The 19,080-nt window shown below is 36.9% G+C and overlaps 2 protein-coding genes across 8 annotated transcripts in view; both read left to right on the forward strand.

The window, feature by feature from the left end:
- The window catches only part of itsn1 (intersectin 1 (SH3 domain protein)), a 78,707-nt gene extending 70,464 nt beyond the window's left edge, over positions 1 to 8,243 (forward strand). For all 7 annotated transcript variants that reach the window (XM_008429021.3, XM_008429023.3, XM_008429027.3 and 4 more), the window contains 8 exons: positions 717 to 848; positions 1,159 to 1,239; positions 1,784 to 1,905; positions 2,340 to 2,422; positions 2,499 to 2,582; positions 2,745 to 2,809; positions 3,702 to 3,810; positions 3,915 to 8,243. In XM_008429021.3, the coding sequence (XP_008427243.2) occupies positions 717 to 848; positions 1,159 to 1,239; positions 1,784 to 1,905; positions 2,340 to 2,422; positions 2,499 to 2,582; positions 2,745 to 2,809; positions 3,702 to 3,810; positions 3,915 to 4,063 (825 nt within the window). In that variant the 3' untranslated portion in view covers positions 4,064 to 8,243. The remainder of the gene's footprint in view (positions 1 to 716; positions 849 to 1,158; positions 1,240 to 1,783; positions 1,906 to 2,339; positions 2,423 to 2,498; positions 2,583 to 2,744; positions 2,810 to 3,701; positions 3,811 to 3,914) is intronic.
- A 3,999-nt stretch (positions 8,244 to 12,242) lies between these two features.
- LOC103476575 (pyridoxal kinase-like) overlaps positions 12,243 to 19,080 on the forward strand; it is a 42,944-nt gene continuing 36,106 nt past the window's right edge. Inside the window, exons 1-2 of the mRNA XM_008429031.3 lie at positions 12,243 to 12,467; positions 12,543 to 12,683. Of these exons, the coding sequence (XP_008427253.1) occupies positions 12,603 to 12,683 (81 nt within the window). The 5' untranslated portion in view covers positions 12,243 to 12,467; positions 12,543 to 12,602. The remainder of the gene's footprint in view (positions 12,468 to 12,542; positions 12,684 to 19,080) is intronic.

The raw sequence follows: 19,080 nt of genomic DNA on the forward strand, positions 1-19,080 counted from the left end.
AGCAAAGAACATTGAGGAATCCCACATGGAGACACATCTTAGTTTGCGTAAATTCATCATTTATTAGAAAAATTATTTCTTTAGAAATATTAACTGTGGATGCTGACATTAGCGTTGGCGTCATCTGCTACATGTTTGGCATTGAGATGCTTTTTCAGGCTAGAACAGCTTCTCTGATAGGCTAACTCCTTTCAGCACAACTTGAACACAACAGTTGCATTCCCAGCGTCCAATCAGATCGTTTTAGAAGCAGAAATGAATCCCCAGTGGGCCGAGAGGAGCGACTTTGTTGTCCATTGTGGGTTTTTTTGTGCGCCAAATTTATGGGTGTACTGGAAACATGTGAGTACAAAGTAATAATAAAGCAATTATTTGCGTTAATTAACCAAAATTAAAGCGTCAATCTCTTGGCCCTAATTATTTCTGAATGACAAAGTATTTGTAGCATGTGACCCATTATCACAATGTATTTTCTCCATTCGATCAAAATCTTATGTCACTATGTCAGAAGCAACACTGAGATCCATTTACTGTTAATATGTATGTGGTGTAAAATCTTTTGAAGTATACTTTCAAACTTGTGATGTTTTTAAAAAACTAGAATAAAAAGAACCTGAAACTTTGTAGAGTAAAACTTTTAACACCGTCACCTTAAAACTTGTATGATCCTTTAACTTTTTTTTTTTTTTTCAAATAAATTTCTCTGTGCTTTCTAGCAACTGGTGTTTAACTCGGTCACCAACTGTCTGGGACCCAGGAAGTTCCTCCACAGCGGGAAGCTGTTCAAAGCAAAGAGCAGCAAGGAGCTCTACGGCTTCCTGTTCAACGACTTCCTGCTGCTCACACAGGTGAGTCTTCCTTTAAGAACCTGTGGCTCAGTTAAATTATGTCATCAATCCAAATTTTCAAGAAAATTGATTATTTAAAAAGATTTTCACATTGCTACATCTCTTGAGATCTAAGCTTTAGATGGCACATTTTACCAGCTTAAAAAATGTATACTTGAAATAATTAACATCCTGAAAAATGTGTATATATCTGTTCTCACTGATTTCGACAGCTAGCTGAAAACGTCTGCAGCTCCTCGTCTATTGCAGTATATTTCTGGACTTGTGACGCACTTAAACACATTTAAACTTTTTTCCCTTCCTCAAACAGGTCACCAAACCTCTGGGCTCTTCAGGTTCTGACAAAGTCTTCTCCTCAAAAACCCACCTGCAGTACCGCATGTACAAAACGGTGAGAAGGCTGGCAAACGTACCTGTGCTCTCATTTAATGGAGGAGAATGAAAAATCTCAGCTTCTTTTCTTTATCTTTAATGCACTTTGCCCTATTTGTGTAAGAAAGCACAAGTGTATTTTTCAACAGAAGGTAAACCTTCATTGATGGGTGTGTGATATGGACTTAAAATTGATCACAATATTTACTAGTACTGTTGTGATAACATGAAAAGTGACCATAAGAACTATCACTTCTTTTTTGTAATGCACTTCTTTAGGACCAGTCACATAATGAAGTGTGATTTGTTTGACTAAACTGCACATAGCAACCGCATTTAATCATATTTTCAAATCTATTGATGTTTATTGCTGCTCTGATTGAACAAACAATGGAGAAAATAGTAAAGCTAAAAATCTCGACAATATTTACAGTTTCGGTGTTTTTTAAAGATTATTAACTGGAATTTGTGACACAGATAAATCAAAGTCTTATCATGGTAAATGATACAATATGTACCTGCCTCCACCCTCGTTTCTAACTGGATCTGTTTGTTTCTTTCAGCCAATCTTTCTGAACGAAGTGTTAGTAAAGCTGCCAACAGATCCATCAGGGGATGAGCCTCTGTTTCACATCTCACACATAGACCGAGTTTACACCCTCCGAGCTGAAAGCATCAACGAACGGTAACAGAAAACACACAACCCAGACGAGAGCTTCAGATGTTTGTTTTTATAAGCTGATCATCAGGTTTTTTTCTTATTTCTTTATTAATATTATTATTATTTTATTTCTTTTACGTGTCCTGTCCTGCAGTTTGGCACTCAGAATTGTGTGAGTGATTTACTGGAGTGTTACAGGTTTCCCTATGAAAGCGAGAAAAGAAACAGAGAAAGGTGGGGCAAAGGTTTAAAAAGAAAGGAGATAGAAGGGGAGGAGTAGAAGTCAACGCCTTAAAAATCTGCCTCTAAATATGCAGAAAGTGAGAAAACAAAACCTAGAAACCACAATGACAAATGTAAATATAATAACGGCTATAATATCATTGGAAAGCCAACTGAGAGCCTATTCCTTAAATTAAATAATCCAACTTTTTGTCTTTGTGTTCATCTCCTTTCAGGACGGCGTGGGTTCAGAAAATTAAGGCCGCCTCAGAGCTTTTCATTGAGACGGAGAAGAAGAAGAGGGAGAAGGCGTATTTAGGTAAACTGGGCTCTCAGACTGGTTTCTGTGGTTTCATTTAAACCCCGGCGGCTGACCTGTCTGCTCCTCATCTCAGTCCGTTCTCAGAGGGCGACTGGGATCGGCAGGCTGATGGTTAACATCGTGGAGGGCATCGAGCTCAAACCCTGTCGCACCCATGGTACGAAAAGAGGCCATTGAAGGCCGACCTTTTGACAATTAAATCAATGTGATATTGCTTTTTTCAAAGCATCATGATTTAATGTGATAATCTAATGCTAAGCAGTAACTTCTAACTGGTTTTATGCACAATAATCAGCAGCAACATTGTCTGTGTTTCAAGGTAAAAGCAATCCTTACTGTGAAGTCACCATGGGCTCTCAGTGCCATATCACAAAAACAGTACAGGTAGGAGAAAAGTGACTATAAGCATTTTCTTACATTGTTTACATCGTGTTTTTACATAATAAAAACAATTATGAATTGAGTAATAAATATTCCATTTTGCAAATCATCAAACAACTACAAATCAAATATGTTGATCCATGTCCAACTTACTACTAATCAAAAGCATCTCTAAAAAAGCAAAGTGAAAGTAAAAACAATTCAGTTTTATCACATGGTCTAAACTTGATTTATTAATGTTGATGTTTTAACTGATAAGGAGCAAAATAAATCATTCAGTAATGTTTGAAGTATTTCTATTCACATCCACTTTTTTTTATACATGAACCAATTTCAGTGTTTTTTATTTGAATTGGGAAAGTGGTACATATTTATCAACTGAAAAAAATTCTGCTTTTGTATTATATGTTTTATTGTCTGAAATAAACTAAGAAAAGAAAATCTGAATAGAAAAATAAGGATTATGAATTGTAGATGTCTGTTAAAATTGTTAACAGTTACTAACATAAATGAAGTAGAAAAGTGTGTGACACTGACAGGGCCATAGAATTTAGACTCGTAAAATGATGTTTTAGCCTAAAGAAGTTACATTTATAATTCAGCTTCATGTCGATTAAGATTTTCAATGTTTATTTTTTACTCTGAGCAGTGGTTCAAAAAGTGTGTATGCACTATATGTATAGATATGACAAAATATTTATTCATAATCCATCAATACACATATAGCTGATAAATACAGTCCTCAGAATCTCTATAATATTATTTAATTTTCCTTTGGGATCAATAAAATGTTTTTTGTTTGAATTTTAATTTAATGTGCCCTGCCGAACAAACCACTGAGGGTTTTAGAGAATGTGAATTCAAAGTTCATCTGAGTTGTTTTCTTTGTTTGCAGGACACTTTGAATCCCAAGTGGAATTCCAATTGTCAGTTTTTTATTAAGGACCTTGAACAGGACGTCCTCTGCATCACTGTGTTTGAACGAGACCAGTTCTCACCTGACGGTGTGTGACGCATTCAGTCCACGTTTCTAAACCATCCAGCGCTACTGTTTGTCCCACACAGAGGGACTAAACGCCCCTTGACTTACCACATCTTGTTTCCGCAGACTTCCTTGGCAGGACTGAGATCCGATTGGCCGAGATAAAGAAGGACCAGGGCTCCAAAGGACCAATCACTAAGAGGCTGCTGCTTCATGAGGTTCCCACGGGGGAGATTGTCGTTAGGCTGGACCTGCAGCTGTTTGAAGAGCCATGAAACGAGCAGCAGGTTGGACCAGATGGGACTGGCCTGGGAATGAACTCAGAGAAACGAAAACGGGGACAGCGGAGCTGGACTGGAATAAACCGGACCAGAGGCCTGGAACGGGCTGGGGTTACTCATTGTGTGTTCTGGTTGTTAATGTTTAGGGAGATTAATATGTTAACAGCAAGATTTGCTCTGTAAGAAACCCCCAGGAAAAGTCAGTAATTACACTAGGTAACTAAATATCATCCTCTTTAACAACAACAACCTTAAATGCCATGTCAGTTTTATTTTATTTGTCTTTTTTTTCCCTTATTTGGAAGAAATTAACAATAATGGGCTTACTTGGGATCAAATGGAGAACATTTTCAAAAAATAGGTACATATCTTGGATTGACACATATTTAGCTGTCAAAGTTGGGGTATTGAGGTTCATCCTGTCACAACAACAAATTTACGATGATAAATTGTGCCAGAAATTATTTCACTAAACAATAATATTGTTGTTTTGAGACCATTTTTGAGTAATTTATGAACAATGGCATAATAATGCAAGTACACTGTATAAATAAGAAATAGACTTTAATTTTGTTAAAAACTCTTAACACTGGGACTACAGGATATTTGAAATATCCAAGAAAAAACACGGCAACCAAAAACCGTAAATAAAACTTGGGGGCGGGAGGGGGACACTTACAACCAAAACCATAAAGAACATGGATTGTGATGTCTCTGAAAACAAAATTGACCTTAAAAAATCAGAATGGAAATTATCAAGCTCATTTTAACTTATCATTCAAAACTGATTGCTTATTGCAACAGATTTAATTGGGGTACCATTGTATTAATTGCAAATATTTAACAGAAAGCAAGAAGCGAGGTTGCCTAGGTTATCTTAGAACTCTGCAAAAACACAAACCATCATATTTTTGTTCTAGTTTTTAATGCAAATACCGAAATAAGACTAAACTAACTTGTATTGTAAGTAACTTTTCAACAAGAATATCAGTTCTTTTTAAGTCAATAATTACTTAATATTAATGAGAAAGTATTAGTCAGAAGTGAAATAATTTATCAGTGGAACTAGTTCTTTTACATCAGCATTCATAAATTATTGACTTAAAACTTGCTTCCATTTCTTACTGAAAAGTTACTAAGACATTTGTACTGGAAACTAGACCAAAAATACTTGCTAAGATTTTTGTGTTTTTTACTGTGAATACATAATGGCAGTAAAATAATGAAAATCCCAGTTCCCCCTTTCTGGTCCACTTTATCCCAGTCTGCTCCTGTCCCAGTTCTGTGGGGTCCAGGTTGAATTCGGTCCAACTCCGGACTCAGACAGGTTGTTGCTGTTTCCGCCTCTTCTGCTTTTATCCAGACAGTCTTAGAGAAACTCCAGTGACAATCCCTCCTTTTTTTTATGTCGCTCCAAACGTAATCGCTGTGTGTGACTGAGTGTGTGTGACATCAGGTGTGAATGACTAGAAAAGTTTAGTCAGGTAGGTGACATTTAAAGGCACTGAACAGCTTCTCAAACTCTTAATTTTTCAAAGCTTTCAGCAATGAGCTTTACAACATAAAAAGGGATCTTGATAGTTTGCTTTTTAACCTCAACTGAACACTTGCCACATTTTCTCAGAAAGTGCTTAATATGTACAGGTGTATTGAAAAAACATGCTAATAAGCTGCAAACAAAAAAACAAACAGATTTTAAGCAAGTATATGATGGGTATTCAGTGTACATGACCGACTTACAGACATGTCAATGTGTGGAGTAACAGTCAATGCAGTGAACAGGTACAAAAGCTGATTTCAATCAAGGTACTGTGAACAAGAGTGTCTTAACTTTTATTTTCTGTTGCGCATCTCAGCTCTGACATGTTGCTGCAGTGTTAAGCTGTCACGGTTGTCATTACTATGCAGGGAGAGGGGGAAGAAAATGAACAAATGGAGGTCCCTGTGGTTCAAAGCTATTTTAAGAAGCTCCATGAAAGTTATTCCCAGTTCCAGTCCTTAACAATACAGAAGCTTCAATACAGGAACCATTTTAATATACGTCAGCACTCCTAGCACTTTGAAAACAGCTCTGTTCCCATGATTTCAGCAGAAAACAATCCAAGTTGATTTGTCAGCCAGCAACCATTTTGAGTAGTCAGTCAGAAAGTTTGCCTAGAGGATAAAACATTCAGTCAGATCCGTTCACCTCAGTATTTTTTAGGATAGGGTTAGGGTCTGTTAGTATAACGCTAAGGTTATACTAACTTATTGAAAAGATACCGTTGTGGTGTCCAATGCTCAGAATCATCAGTGGTTTTCTTTGAAATATTTTAAAAGACCCACTTTAACAGCAAGACGGTGGAAAAATATATCACCAAAATAAACACCAACCAGATAAAATATTAACCAGCATTCAAGCAGAAAGCTTTTACTGCTGGAATGACAAAGATAAGATTTGTGAAGTTAAAAAAAAATGCTGTTCATATTTGGCACCATGTTTCTGTTTACACACATTTAATACATATCAAGTTGTTCATTTTAATCCAACAACAGTAAAAATACAGTCTAACATATAAAAACAAAATAAGATTATAGACTGCAGTAATCAAAACGATCAATTAGTTTAGCAAGCAAAGTAGTCAATTGACCATCCATCCATCCATCCATCCATCCATCCATCCATCCATCCATCCATCCATCCATCCATCCATCCATCCATCCATCCATCCATCCATCCATCCATCCATCCATCCATCCATCCATCCATCCATCCATCCATCCATCCATCCATCCATCCTCTTATTTGGGGTCATGGGGGTAGCAACCCATTGAATCAACTTCAAATATTGACATGCTTAGAAAAAGCCCTTCAAGTCCCATTAAAAGTACTTTAATAAATACCACATAAAAACGGAAAAACACATCGCTAAGTATCAAAGTCATACAGTAACAATGCCGAAATACTGTGAGTGGCATCTATTGAAGCACAGATATAGAAAAACTAAATGAGGGGAATCAGATAGATATTGACTAAAAAGTGGTCCAAGAATGGAGCCTTGAGGAACCCCACAGTTGATCTTTGTTTGCTTATATTTCTGACAAAAGTCTACCAGGCAAGATTGGATCCAAATTGGAAAAGTCTACTTCTCCCATTCCATGACCAAGTTATTGGTTGTGTATTTTCAACTGTGCTACATCACTGAGATGTATTAGAGCAAGACAAAATTTGTTGACACATTGTTGTTAAAATTTCTTTAAACTTAAACTTTTAAAGTATAGTAAGTTTATTTTAGTTAATGTTACAAAATAATAACTTTGGCAAAACAGTTATAAATAATAAATCTTATAAAAACTGAGCTGCAACTTAGTAAGGAATTTGGTTATCTCAAGAGCTACATGTAGCCTGTGTGAACTGGGCAGAAGAAAAGCTATTAAATTCTGTAATGTCTGATTTATTTTAAACAATTCTTCCATTGTTTCAGATCAAAGCTTGTAATTTGCTGAAGATGGGCCTGTTAAAAAAACAAGAAAGCCACTAAACTACATAGTGCTAGTGTCTTTACATGAACAAGCTAACACTTCTTGGCCTTATACAAAAGAATGTTCATTTCAATTAAACCAATTCACTTTTAGCATATCACTAACATGATTTTTGAGTTTAAAACAATTAGAATTTTATTTAATTTAAAGTTTAATGCTATTGAGTATTCAAAATGGCAGCTACATTAGCTGGTGGGACAACTGACAACAGTGAAGTTGTAGATGTGTTAGTTAGCTAGTTACTTTGCCTGGTAGTAAATCTAGCTAGTACTTTTAATTTAAAGCCACAGTTACAACAATATTCTGAATAATAAATGTAAAAACAGCTTAGTGACCAGCCACTGTCTAATCAGCAGCTTAAGTATGTTGAAAGATGTGAACGAATGTTGGTATTTGTGGCAGACAGAAACCAGTAACGACGATTATAAATGGTTTCCCCTCTTACTCTTCCCTTCACACCGTACTGAAACTAACCCAGTCCAGTTTGAGCCCATTCTTACCGTCTACCTTCCAGGTTGTGAATAATACTGCTGTTACCTGAGAGTTAATATATGAGGAGCGATAACAACAAGCCTGTTGTTAATTATCACTGTAGAAGATGATGTATGTATTTGTCTTTAAATGTTCAGAATAAAATTCATTTGGACCAAGACTGGAGCTCCTTGTTTCATGGAGGTTGAGTGTGGGAAGTTTTAAAGGAAATACAGTAACTACTGGGAGCCGTCGTGAACGAGTAGTTTTAGGGAGATGTTGAGTTCGTTCCCATATTTTGATAAGTGTTGATGAGCAACAATAAAGGTAAACCAGTGTAACAGTTGAACTTTTATTTTGTGCATCATTACATTATACACTTTTATAGTCTACCGGTTAGATGAAGCTTCTTTTTGTCTGAATGAAAAGGCTTAACTTTTAAATTTCACTCGTCTCCAGAACATGAACTATGTGTACCGGTTCTCATACAAATATTTGAGAACCGGTAAACAATTATCTGAGTATTTGTACTTGCCATACTGTCATATGTGTACTATTGTATTTGTATTAGCGAGTACACATATGACAGTTCTCAAGAATTTAAATTAAAGGGGCAGTATTAAGTAATTTTTTTTTTAGCTTTACAACATGTCATGTTATTCCCTCATCCAAAACATACATGTAGTGTTGCCTTGATTCTTTCATGCATGTTTGAGAAATTATTTTATTCTTCATGGCAACCATTCAGCTGTGCAAAATAATGTTTGAGTGGACCCCATGTCCTCAGAGCTTCAGGTTCTGCAGCTCCTCAGCTGGAGGTGGGGTGGAGGGGAGCTGCTCCTCACAGAGCAGCGCCCCTGCACTCCACCCTCCCTCAACTCTCCTACTCAGCTCCTTCAGACTAGCCAGCAGAAATTAGCAAACACCTGGTGGAACTGTATATCTGCTGAACTCATTATAGTTGATACTGCTCAATGAAACACTTGTAAAAACGTTGCTAAAGGGTTAATAGAGGAACCATGTAACAATGACTTTCTGAAAGTGGAGTTTCAGAAAGAGCAGGAGCTTCTTAAAGAGACAGGCCGAATTTCAAGGTATTAAATTACAAAGTATGATTTATTTTAAGTCATATTTGATATATTCAGCATTTTTTGAACACCTGAAAATAACAGTTACTTTACTGTGCTATAAAATGACACTATATGCATAAAAAACATGTAATAACGCCCCTTTAAAGGAAAAAAAACATGTTGCTTCTTATAGTTCATATCTTAAAAGAATTAACTATGTGTACTGTAGTGCTACAGTAAGGAAACATCTTGTTGGAGGGTGTGAATTCTTTATAGGGATGGTGATGATGTGACAGTCTGACTCAGAAAATTATGTGTAATTGACCCAGAAGTCATAAACTGTTTAACACAGTATTACATGTGATTAACCCAGAAGTTACATCAACAACATGCACTAAGTGAGTGCAAAGCTGAAATGGGGAAAGCCTTTATTCAACCAAGCCAGTGCTTGTTTTTAGAACTCAGCAAATAAAAATAATGGTTTATTGCAGTATACAAGACTAAACTACAATGGACTTTTATAAATATTAGATTAGAATTTTTAAATGAGTATTTCTGTTAAATCGTTTCTTTTTAATCAGTTTCTAATGGTGGTAAAAATGTAGCTTTAAACAAAAGTATGATGTGTTGAAAGCAATAGGAATGTCCACTTGGTAAAAAGACACACATTTGTTTCTGATTTATTGAATATGCCATATAGTGAAGGTATCCCTGTGTATGCAGTTCTGCTCTGTCTCAACACTGGAATGAGACTTCGTTCTCGATTATGCTTATAATAATCCAGTCCTATGGAGATTATGGAATGGGTTTTTACCTCCACAATTTGCAGCTGTTACAATTTTTTAAGCGATTAACCAACAAGAAATATGTGGTGTTCATTCAAATAAAAAAACAACAAAGAAACAGAAAATCTAACATTTTAAATAGTTTACGTACTAAACGTGTCAGTGAACCCGTTCACCTTAGTGGTGCCCTCTCTCCTTGTCTGATTTGTTTGAAACATATTTATGGCTGTTTTATTATCATGTGCAATAAGGAGCTCAATAGAGCAGCACTTGGAGTAGAAAAAGCCTGCTATTTTCTGCTTAATGCCTCACTGAGCAGCAGGTGGCGCTGTCGGCAGAACAGCCTTGTGCTTGGCTTCATTACTACTTCTTTTCATGCTCTCCCCGCCCCGTTGACCCTTCTGGTCTGCAGAGCCTCGCAGCTGCCACATGTTGGAAAAACTATATAAATATATGGGAAAAATGTGTTACTTCATGTTCAACCATTCATAGTTTTTAATATAATGAAGGGAAGAATCTTCCATCCATTTCTCTATTTAGTAAGATGCTGTAATGTTGGTTGTGATCGCAACTACAAAAACTATTTTGCACCTGTGGTGCTTAAACCATTGCATATCAGTTTATTTATCTTGGTAGTTATGATTTTCATAAACAATATAGATAAATTGTCTTAAAAATTCTCAAATCTTAGATTTAATCATTTTCTGAACACTTTGTATCACAGTATCCTTCCTTTATTTTTGCTTCTGATCCACATGCTTTAGATATGATTTATCAGTCATAAAACCACTCTTCCTTACAGTAAACCATGAGTATAAAATAGAAAATGACTTTAGATTGCAATTGTGAAAGTGAATACAAAATGTCATTAAAGTTGGAAAAAATTACTACTTTGTTGATATATTTTTTGTGGCAGAGGGATATATTGTCCCGTCATAACAACGGCCAAAATGCCCAGTTCTAGCGATTCATACCAGGTTCACACAGAAAGCAGCCCACAAGAAACTTAACAAAGTCTCCAAAAACTGCCACGTATCCTCACAGGACCAAACCTCTACAATCAAAAGAAAACTGAACATGTTTAACATTCATGGGATGTGTGCACGAAGGAAACATAAGGGACATGAATAATATGCTTTGGACTTCTTCTTTATCTTCTATATAGAATTATTAGTTACTCAGAAATCCTCCAGCTCATGATTTTTTTGTAAACAAATATTTGGTTTACAAAAAAAGGTTTCCTTCTTTTCAGTCTTGAAACATGTATAATTTAAGCATTTACTAATTTTGGAAAGATATTTAGTTTCAACTTTATCATATTGTTATATTTAAAAAATTGATTTTGAAAATGTGAAGGTTAGAGCTTTGTTTTGCTTCTTACACTGATTTATATTTACTTTATCTTTAATTTGTGATGTTCCAACTTAAGTTTATTTCTAGCTCTTAAATGCTTTGGTATAATAATGGTTATCAAAGCTCAAAACTATAAGTTTTTGGATATTTGGATTGTTTTATATTCAAAAACAGAACCTACATAGGTCCAGATACAAACAAAACATAAAATTTCCCTCTGCTACATTGTCAGTTTGGAAGCCAACTTTTAGCAGTTTGTTGTTTTTGGATTTATCAACTATTAATACAATAAAACTCAACTACAGAGGGGAAAATTAGTGGAAGAAATGAAGTTTACTTCAAAGGTGAGTTCATTTTTCTTCACTGATTTAAACATTTCTAAACTGAGATAAACAGAAAGCCTAATGCAGCCATATTGGATTATTAAATTGGGCTTTGTGAAGAGTCTTTAACTTTCCAAGTTGGAACATAAACTTTAGGAGGCCTTCTGGTTGTTGTTTTTTTCTATTTGAAACTCAGATATATTCAGGGGATTAACAAAACATGTTATGCCTTCACCACCAACCATTTACCTTTGCTGTACTGTTTGCCTCTGTGGATGTGCTAAACCAGCTCCGGCTGTGCTGTGCAATGTGGTGACATAAAAATCTTTTACCAAGTCAAATCCCTCCTCAGTCACGACTCTGCCAGTGAAATGGTGTGAGTCACAACACAGAAAACGCATCACCAAAATACAGAATACAGCAAAAATGCATCCTGTTTTAGGCATATTTAAAACATAAGTAAGTCATTGCTAGATATTGTATTGAATGATTTGGATATATAAAACTGGAGGAAAACAATGTAGCTAAAGATAAAATGATTGAAATTTGCATTGATTTAAATCCAGCACGGTGCTGACGTCATCCTGTTTAGGCGGTCACAGAGACTGCCTGCACGTAAAGCCGGCGTGCGTGCATTTTTAATGTATGTCCTTGTTAGGGGCGACCCTGTTTGTCTGTAACTCGTTGTTCCCTTTAAGGATTCACATGAAAATGAGCCACAAACAGCGACGTTACCGGTAACAGTGACGTTAAGGGCCGTAATAGCTGTTTGTGTGCGCTCATTGGCACGCGCTCTCTCCCTCTCACACACACACACACACACACATCACTACCGTCGCCGCCGCACGCGCTCTCCGTCACATCTGTGTGAGAGGTTAGAAAGCTAGCTAACACGGGTTCTTCTTTGTTGTTATAGAGTTAAAACGGTGTTTTCTCGTGTTATGTGTAGACGTGGTTGTCTTTAAATAACGGATTATCTACATTTTCCCTCGGCTGACCGGGAGCCGCCATGGAATGCCGTGTTCTGTCCATACAGAGCCATGTAGTCCGGGGATACGTGGGCAACAAGAGCGCCTCTTTCCCGTTACAGGTAAATGCTAACTGCATACACTCATTATCGGACAGCGCGCGACACAACACCCGTCACGAACACGACCCTGTCTGAGATGCCACTTAACACAGTACGTTCCTGACTTCCTGTGTTTCTGTTTCCCAGCTATCTTCTAGCAAAAAACAGCTCAAATTTCTATACATTTTCTATAGATATAACGTTCTAGTAAGTTCACATAATTATAATTAATAACATCTTCCAAGCTGTTATAATGTGCTTTTATTTGTAAGCATTTGTCAATTAAAACTTCATTTTACTATTCTGATAATTGCTTGATAGACCATTCTAATATTCTAAATATGAAGGTTAACCCTCGAAGACAGGTGTCTCGTAAAATGTGTCCCTGGCGCATTTAGTCCCTCCTTTCACCAAATCTTCCGCCTCTGATGTACTTTCGTGCGAAAAACGTTTATTAAGGTCACGTTTGAGGATGGACGCGTATCGGGGACCAAATGACATGAAAACCCGTTCTTTTCTTGCGGGTTCGAGGCACGACACCTGTCATTGAGGATGCCCGATAATTGAGTCATCATGATGTTCTGGGACGTCTCGTTGTCCGTCACCGCAAAACCGACGCTTTTCATTCACCAAAGCGACGGAACAAATAGTACGATCAGAGTGGAGCTGAGATAAATTACTGAAATGTAGACTGCTCTGTAGAAATCACGAGGGGACGTGTGTAACAGGAATCGTAAGCAATTTAAATACAAAAAATAGGATTTAATAACTATTGCATTATTGAAACATTAATATCAGTCAGCATAAGGGAAGATGAACTTTACATGAAATTCTAAACATGATACACCAACATAATGCTGCTGAACATTTTTCAAAGATTTCTTATGCAATCATTTAGTCAGGGTCATTCTTGATTTTGACATATTTAGAGTTAGTTGTGAATTTTCTTACATTGTTGTAGCATTCTCTGTTTAACAGGGCTCACTCAAAGTTGCTGTCTGGTGTAAGGTAGTTATCTTTATCATGGTATTTAAAACTACTCCTTCGTTCTCTTACAGCAGTTTAATTCGACCAGTATATTAAGGCCATTGCAGACAGGAAAACAGAAGAAGAAAAAAACTCGGAAAATTGTAGATTAATGTAAGACATTTTCTAGAAAACTTTTGGTGCTTAGAAATTTGAGGGGGGAGAGGGTTCTAGAAATTTTCTTAGAAAGCATTGCCTAGATGTGCAATGGTTTTGAGATTTTCAGCTGTATTTGACTTGGCGACTGAATACAAACGCACATAGACAGTAGCATAGTACCCAAGTAATTCTAAAAACTGTCAAACAGAGTAAATTCTAGAGTAGTGGTCTCAAACTGCAGATCTGGAGAACTGGTGTCCTGCAGCTTTTAGATGTCTCTCTGCTCCAACACACGTGGGTCCAATATTATCTCATTAGCAGAGCCTTGTAGAGGCTAGTGAGGGAATTTAGCTATTTAATGAAAGTGTGTAGGACAAGAGACACAAGTTGAAGGACTCTGGCCCTTGAGGAATGCGGTTGAGACCACTCATCTGGAGGTTTTCACAGTTTGGGTGCACTGATTGCAGTCTTCTGGCCGATCACCAATCCTCTTGTCTGAAAAGTTGTTAAATTTAGCAACAAAGTACCTGAGTGAAGTCCATTGGCGTAAATCCCGGGGGGCTGGACCCCCCCAATCTTGGAAAAGTCTAGAATTGTCTCCTCCAAAGAAACCATGAAGGAAACCCTTGCATTTAAACAATATCAATAGAGAAAAGGCAAAAGAAACAAATTATGAAATAAATACCCTTTTATCTAAGACAAAAATAAGAATGAAATTTTAGGTCCCCCCCACCATTGTTAGAACAATGGTTCAGTCCGCACAGGCTCCGCTGAAGTGAGGAGCTAACTGTTAGCTGTGGCTATGTGGCACAAAAATTCCAGGAAGTAAATACATAAAGCAAAAGACATGATACACATTTTATTTCCTTTCACTACTCAATACAAAGAAGCACATTAACAAAAGTCAGACTGCAGTTTGTTCATTTCATTACTTAGATTGAATCATGATAAACTTCATTGTTATGCCTTAAATCAAAACTAACAAAACTGGCTACATTGTTTTAATAGACTTAGCTGTTTTTGTTAAAGGTAGCAAATATCTCAATTTTATTTGGCAATTTAACTCTTACGTTAATAAGAAGAGTTTGAAACGGGCAGGAGGGGCTGAGTGGTACCACTAGCCCTCAACTCGGTGGAAACTGAGAGCAGAGGGGCTATTGCAGAACAGCTGACTAAAAAAAAAGAAAGTATGCCTTTATTTCTTGCTATCTTTAATGCAAAGAGCCTTTAAAACCACACATTAAAATCTGAATATTTTTCCATAAAAACTCTGGTGCTTTCAACGGTAAGTTGAAGTTATGATATTTCCCAGATATTCCACATTTGAATTTTAGTTTGACATTTGTGGGTCTCAACAGTTTACTGAGAAAAACACACATTTGTTGTACATTACCACTTATCCAATTTTGCTCCTGCAGCTTGTACACATAAAAAAATAAATAAATCACGTTACATTTCGCTGCTGTAACTTTTCTGATTCCCCAAAATTACGCTTAAGAAATTTCCTTCTTTATTGTCCCCCCAATAATGAGATGTTATTTACTCCTTTGCTCAGGTCAGCAAAGTTGCTAAATTGGCAACAGTGGAGTGACTATTGTTAACCACGTAAGTACTTCATTGATCCCAATGAGAAATTACATAAATAATTCTAATAAATAGGCAAATTAGAGCTGATTTATCAGAAGGCCGAATTATCAAAAAATCCCTACCTCACAACCTTTTCCAGTAGTTATGCTAGTGTTTGACATTTTTAAAGTTTCATTCTGTCTTTTTATATCTGAATAGTCTAATTTCAGTGGTTCAGTGATCTACTTTATTGGGCAGTCTGTATTAACTTGAAAAACATCCAAACCTAAAAAAAACCCTGAATGAACAGGTGATTGTTTTATTTTGAAGTCTTGCAAACTCTTCTAACTTTTGCTGTTTGCTCATTACCTACATAAACGGTAATAAAAGTCTTGCCTCAGGGTGGTTTTTCAAGAGTCTTACAAAGAGTCATAACAAGCGCCGTCTAAATGAGGCAATTGATACTATATGTGAGAGGACATTAGGGGTATTAGCTCCTTCTGGCAATGAGCGTTGCCATCATGTCTCCTTTACGATGTCCATTATTGACAGTAGGATGACAGTAAGTGTCTTTGCATTAGTAATAATTACCCTGATGATATAGGCTCTGCTGTGACTGGTGGAGGTCGGTGTGAGGAGCTTACAGTATGAGCTCCATCATGGTGCTCATGGTGAGAGGTGGCCTAGGTTTATTTTTAGCCTGCGGCACACCAGGATTTATTTGGTGCTTCTCTTCATGGCTGTTCCGCTTTGATGCTTGTCATCAGAGTTCAGTGTAGTCAGTAATCTTTAAGCACTACGCCCTATTAAGGCTCATTTGTACCACCTTAATGGTAAAGTAATGCAGAGCAGCAGGGCCGGTCTCAGTACACAGCCTCGACTCAGGCAGGTCACAGTCAATGTGCTCCTACTCTGCAAGCTCTGCAACTCCACTTTTATGGATATTATAATCAAAATCCCAAATTCATTCTAATAGAATCAGTTTGGATGTTACAACAATAGAACAACAAGCTATGTACAATGAGGATAATTTGCTTTGTAATGTTTGAAAAGCTCTATTAGCTTATCTTATTAGCATTCTAAAGGGATCGGCCAATCAGGATCCCTTTTGTCCCTGTTCCGAGTTGGTTTAGTCCGGGCATTTGTCAGTCAATGTAGTGTCTACATTTAATACTACATTTCATCAGTATTTTATAGTCTAGTATTAGGAACATTGTCCCAATTAGTTCATTGACATTGAAGTTCTTGACACTGCAGGGCATTCATTTAGACCAGGGGTCCCCAAACTTTTTCCTGTGAGGGCCACATAACTTTTCCCTTCTCTGGTGGGGGCCGGAGTCAGTTTGTAACAGAAAAAGTGTGACGATTGCAGGAGTGCCTAAATGTAAAAAATTATTGTTTTCCAGAAAGCACAATCAAATAACATTTCCTGGGTTCTTCACAGAAAAAATCCAGGAAATAACACTATTTATGAAATAAGGGGAAAAAGAAGATTTTTCGTTTTTTTTTTTTTAAATAATACTGGAATCATTATGAGAATTTGAGGTATAGATATTAGGATCCAATAAATGGCAGTAATGCAACAATAATGGATGCAAGCTGCCGTTGAAATCTAAAGAAGAAGAAGAAGAAAAAGGGGCCCATTTTCATTTAGCACATGCTAGTAGCAACACGAAGGATCAGCACTTTTACTGTTACAGTTACAGTTTGGAAACTACCGTAATCAATTCAGTTAAAACTAAACTTGGCAACTTTTTCTTTTTCAACCATAATAAATGTGGTATTCAATTGACCTGTTATGACTCAAATGTTGGGTGTCCGCCCCCCTCTGCTGCTGCATTGCTGTGGAAAACCTAGAGCGGCAGAGATATCTGCGACTTATAGTCCAGAAAATAAGATTTTTATTTCATAAATAGTGTTATTTCCTGGATTTTTTTCTGTGAAGAACCCAGAGAGGGTTATTTGATTGTGCTTTCTGGAAAACAATAAATTTTTACATTTATGCAATCGTCACACTTTTTCTGTTACAAACTGACTCCGGCCCCCACCAGAGAAGGGAAAAGTTATGTGGCCCTCACAGGAAAAAGTTCTCAAATTTCAATTCCCTATTAAAACCTAATTCTGTTTTAATGGGTGCTTTCTTCTTTTATTTCCAATTTTGACTTCCAATGATTCACTTCCTGCTAAAGAGCCCCCTGGTGGTTGAAGAAAAATCCACATATAAGCCACATGGTTCAAAGCTTAGGAAAAAAGTAGCGGCTATAGTTCGGAAAATACGGTAGATGAAAAAAAAATCTAAACCCTCTCTGGTATTGTTCAGGGGGCCGGACCAAATGTGTAGGCGGGCCGGATCCGGACCGCGGGCCGTAGTTTGGGGACCACTGATTTAGACCCAGCAGGAGTTTATGCAGGTCAACCTTAAATATATCTGGCTCCGAACATTCAGATACGCACATTAGTGCTAGGTAGTACTCATGTACTACCTAGGTAGTATTCAGTATTTTAGTAGGTATCCACAGATAAATCAACTCAGATTTCCTTAATTTTGGGTGACTGGCCGATACTTACATGTGAAGCTGATCTTATACCCTGATAGTATCTATCTCCACAAAAGTATAAAAATCAGCCACTGTCCTCATCTGCTCTGCTGTGAGAGAGGTTTGATTGACTGACTAACTGGCCTACCAGCTCATGTCTGCTTGTTTGCAGTTAACAATAGTCACACCACTGTTGCCAACTCTGTGACTACTTGCTGTATTTAGCAACATTTCAGATAAAAAAAGAAATTGGCCAAAATCGTAATCTGCAGGTTGGACTTTATAAAGATCAGTCAATCAGCGATCAGCCAGAAAATTGCAATCGGAGCAGCCTTGCATAAGAGGGCTGCTAGATTATGAAAAACAATTATTAGGATTATTTTGGTCAATATTGATATTATGAGTATTTAAAACTTATTATTCATTAATCATTAGTTGGGAGCAAAAAGGTGCATTGCGTAGTGTACAGAAAGGGTGACAAGGGTGTACAGAAATTGGATGGATGGATGAATGGATGATATCGGTTCGATAAATAAACAATATATTTCTTGTTGCGTTTTCTGGTGGACAAGGTTGGTCATGTGACAGTGATGGTGGGACAGTAAAGGACTGTGGGGAGCTTAACTGAAGCAGAGAAGCAGTAATGTGGTTAGTAATTTGACACTGATGTTGTCCTAAATTTTTATATTGGTGTGTTTCTACTTAGGAACTTACACAAAGTTACAGTACAATAATTATTTGAATGGTTTTTTTTGTACAGACTGCATTAACAACCTGAATAGACCAAAATATACAATAGAAACGCAGTAATTTATTTAGGACAAAGGCAAGATAATTTCTGTATCCGACCTTGACGGTTAGGGATTGGTCAGTAGTGGCCTTATGCATGACTGTGTGATTCATTTGCAGTCGGGATGCAGACAAAGCGGGTCTGGCTTTTCTATGTGAGTGCTGTATCTGGGGAACACCAATAAGTGCTGTCACGAGTCTCCAAATGTTTCCAGTAACACTTGAAAAAGTAGCTAGAATTGTAACAAATAATTTTAAAATTTGCTCAAAATATTAATTTAGCTCCAAATAGAACACATGCTAAATTGAAAGCAGTCTACTGAATTCTATCCTTCTGTTGTTTATATCTGCTTTTTCTTGAAGAGTCTGGGGCGGATCTCATCTGCTTCAAGCAGTCACAG

The sequence above is a fragment of the Poecilia reticulata genome, chromosome 15 (assembly GCF_904066995.2).
Source record: "Poecilia reticulata chromosome 15, P_reticulata-male-v2, whole genome shotgun sequence".
In the NCBI taxonomy this organism is placed as follows: domain Eukaryota; kingdom Metazoa; phylum Chordata; class Actinopteri; order Cyprinodontiformes; family Poeciliidae; genus Poecilia; species Poecilia reticulata.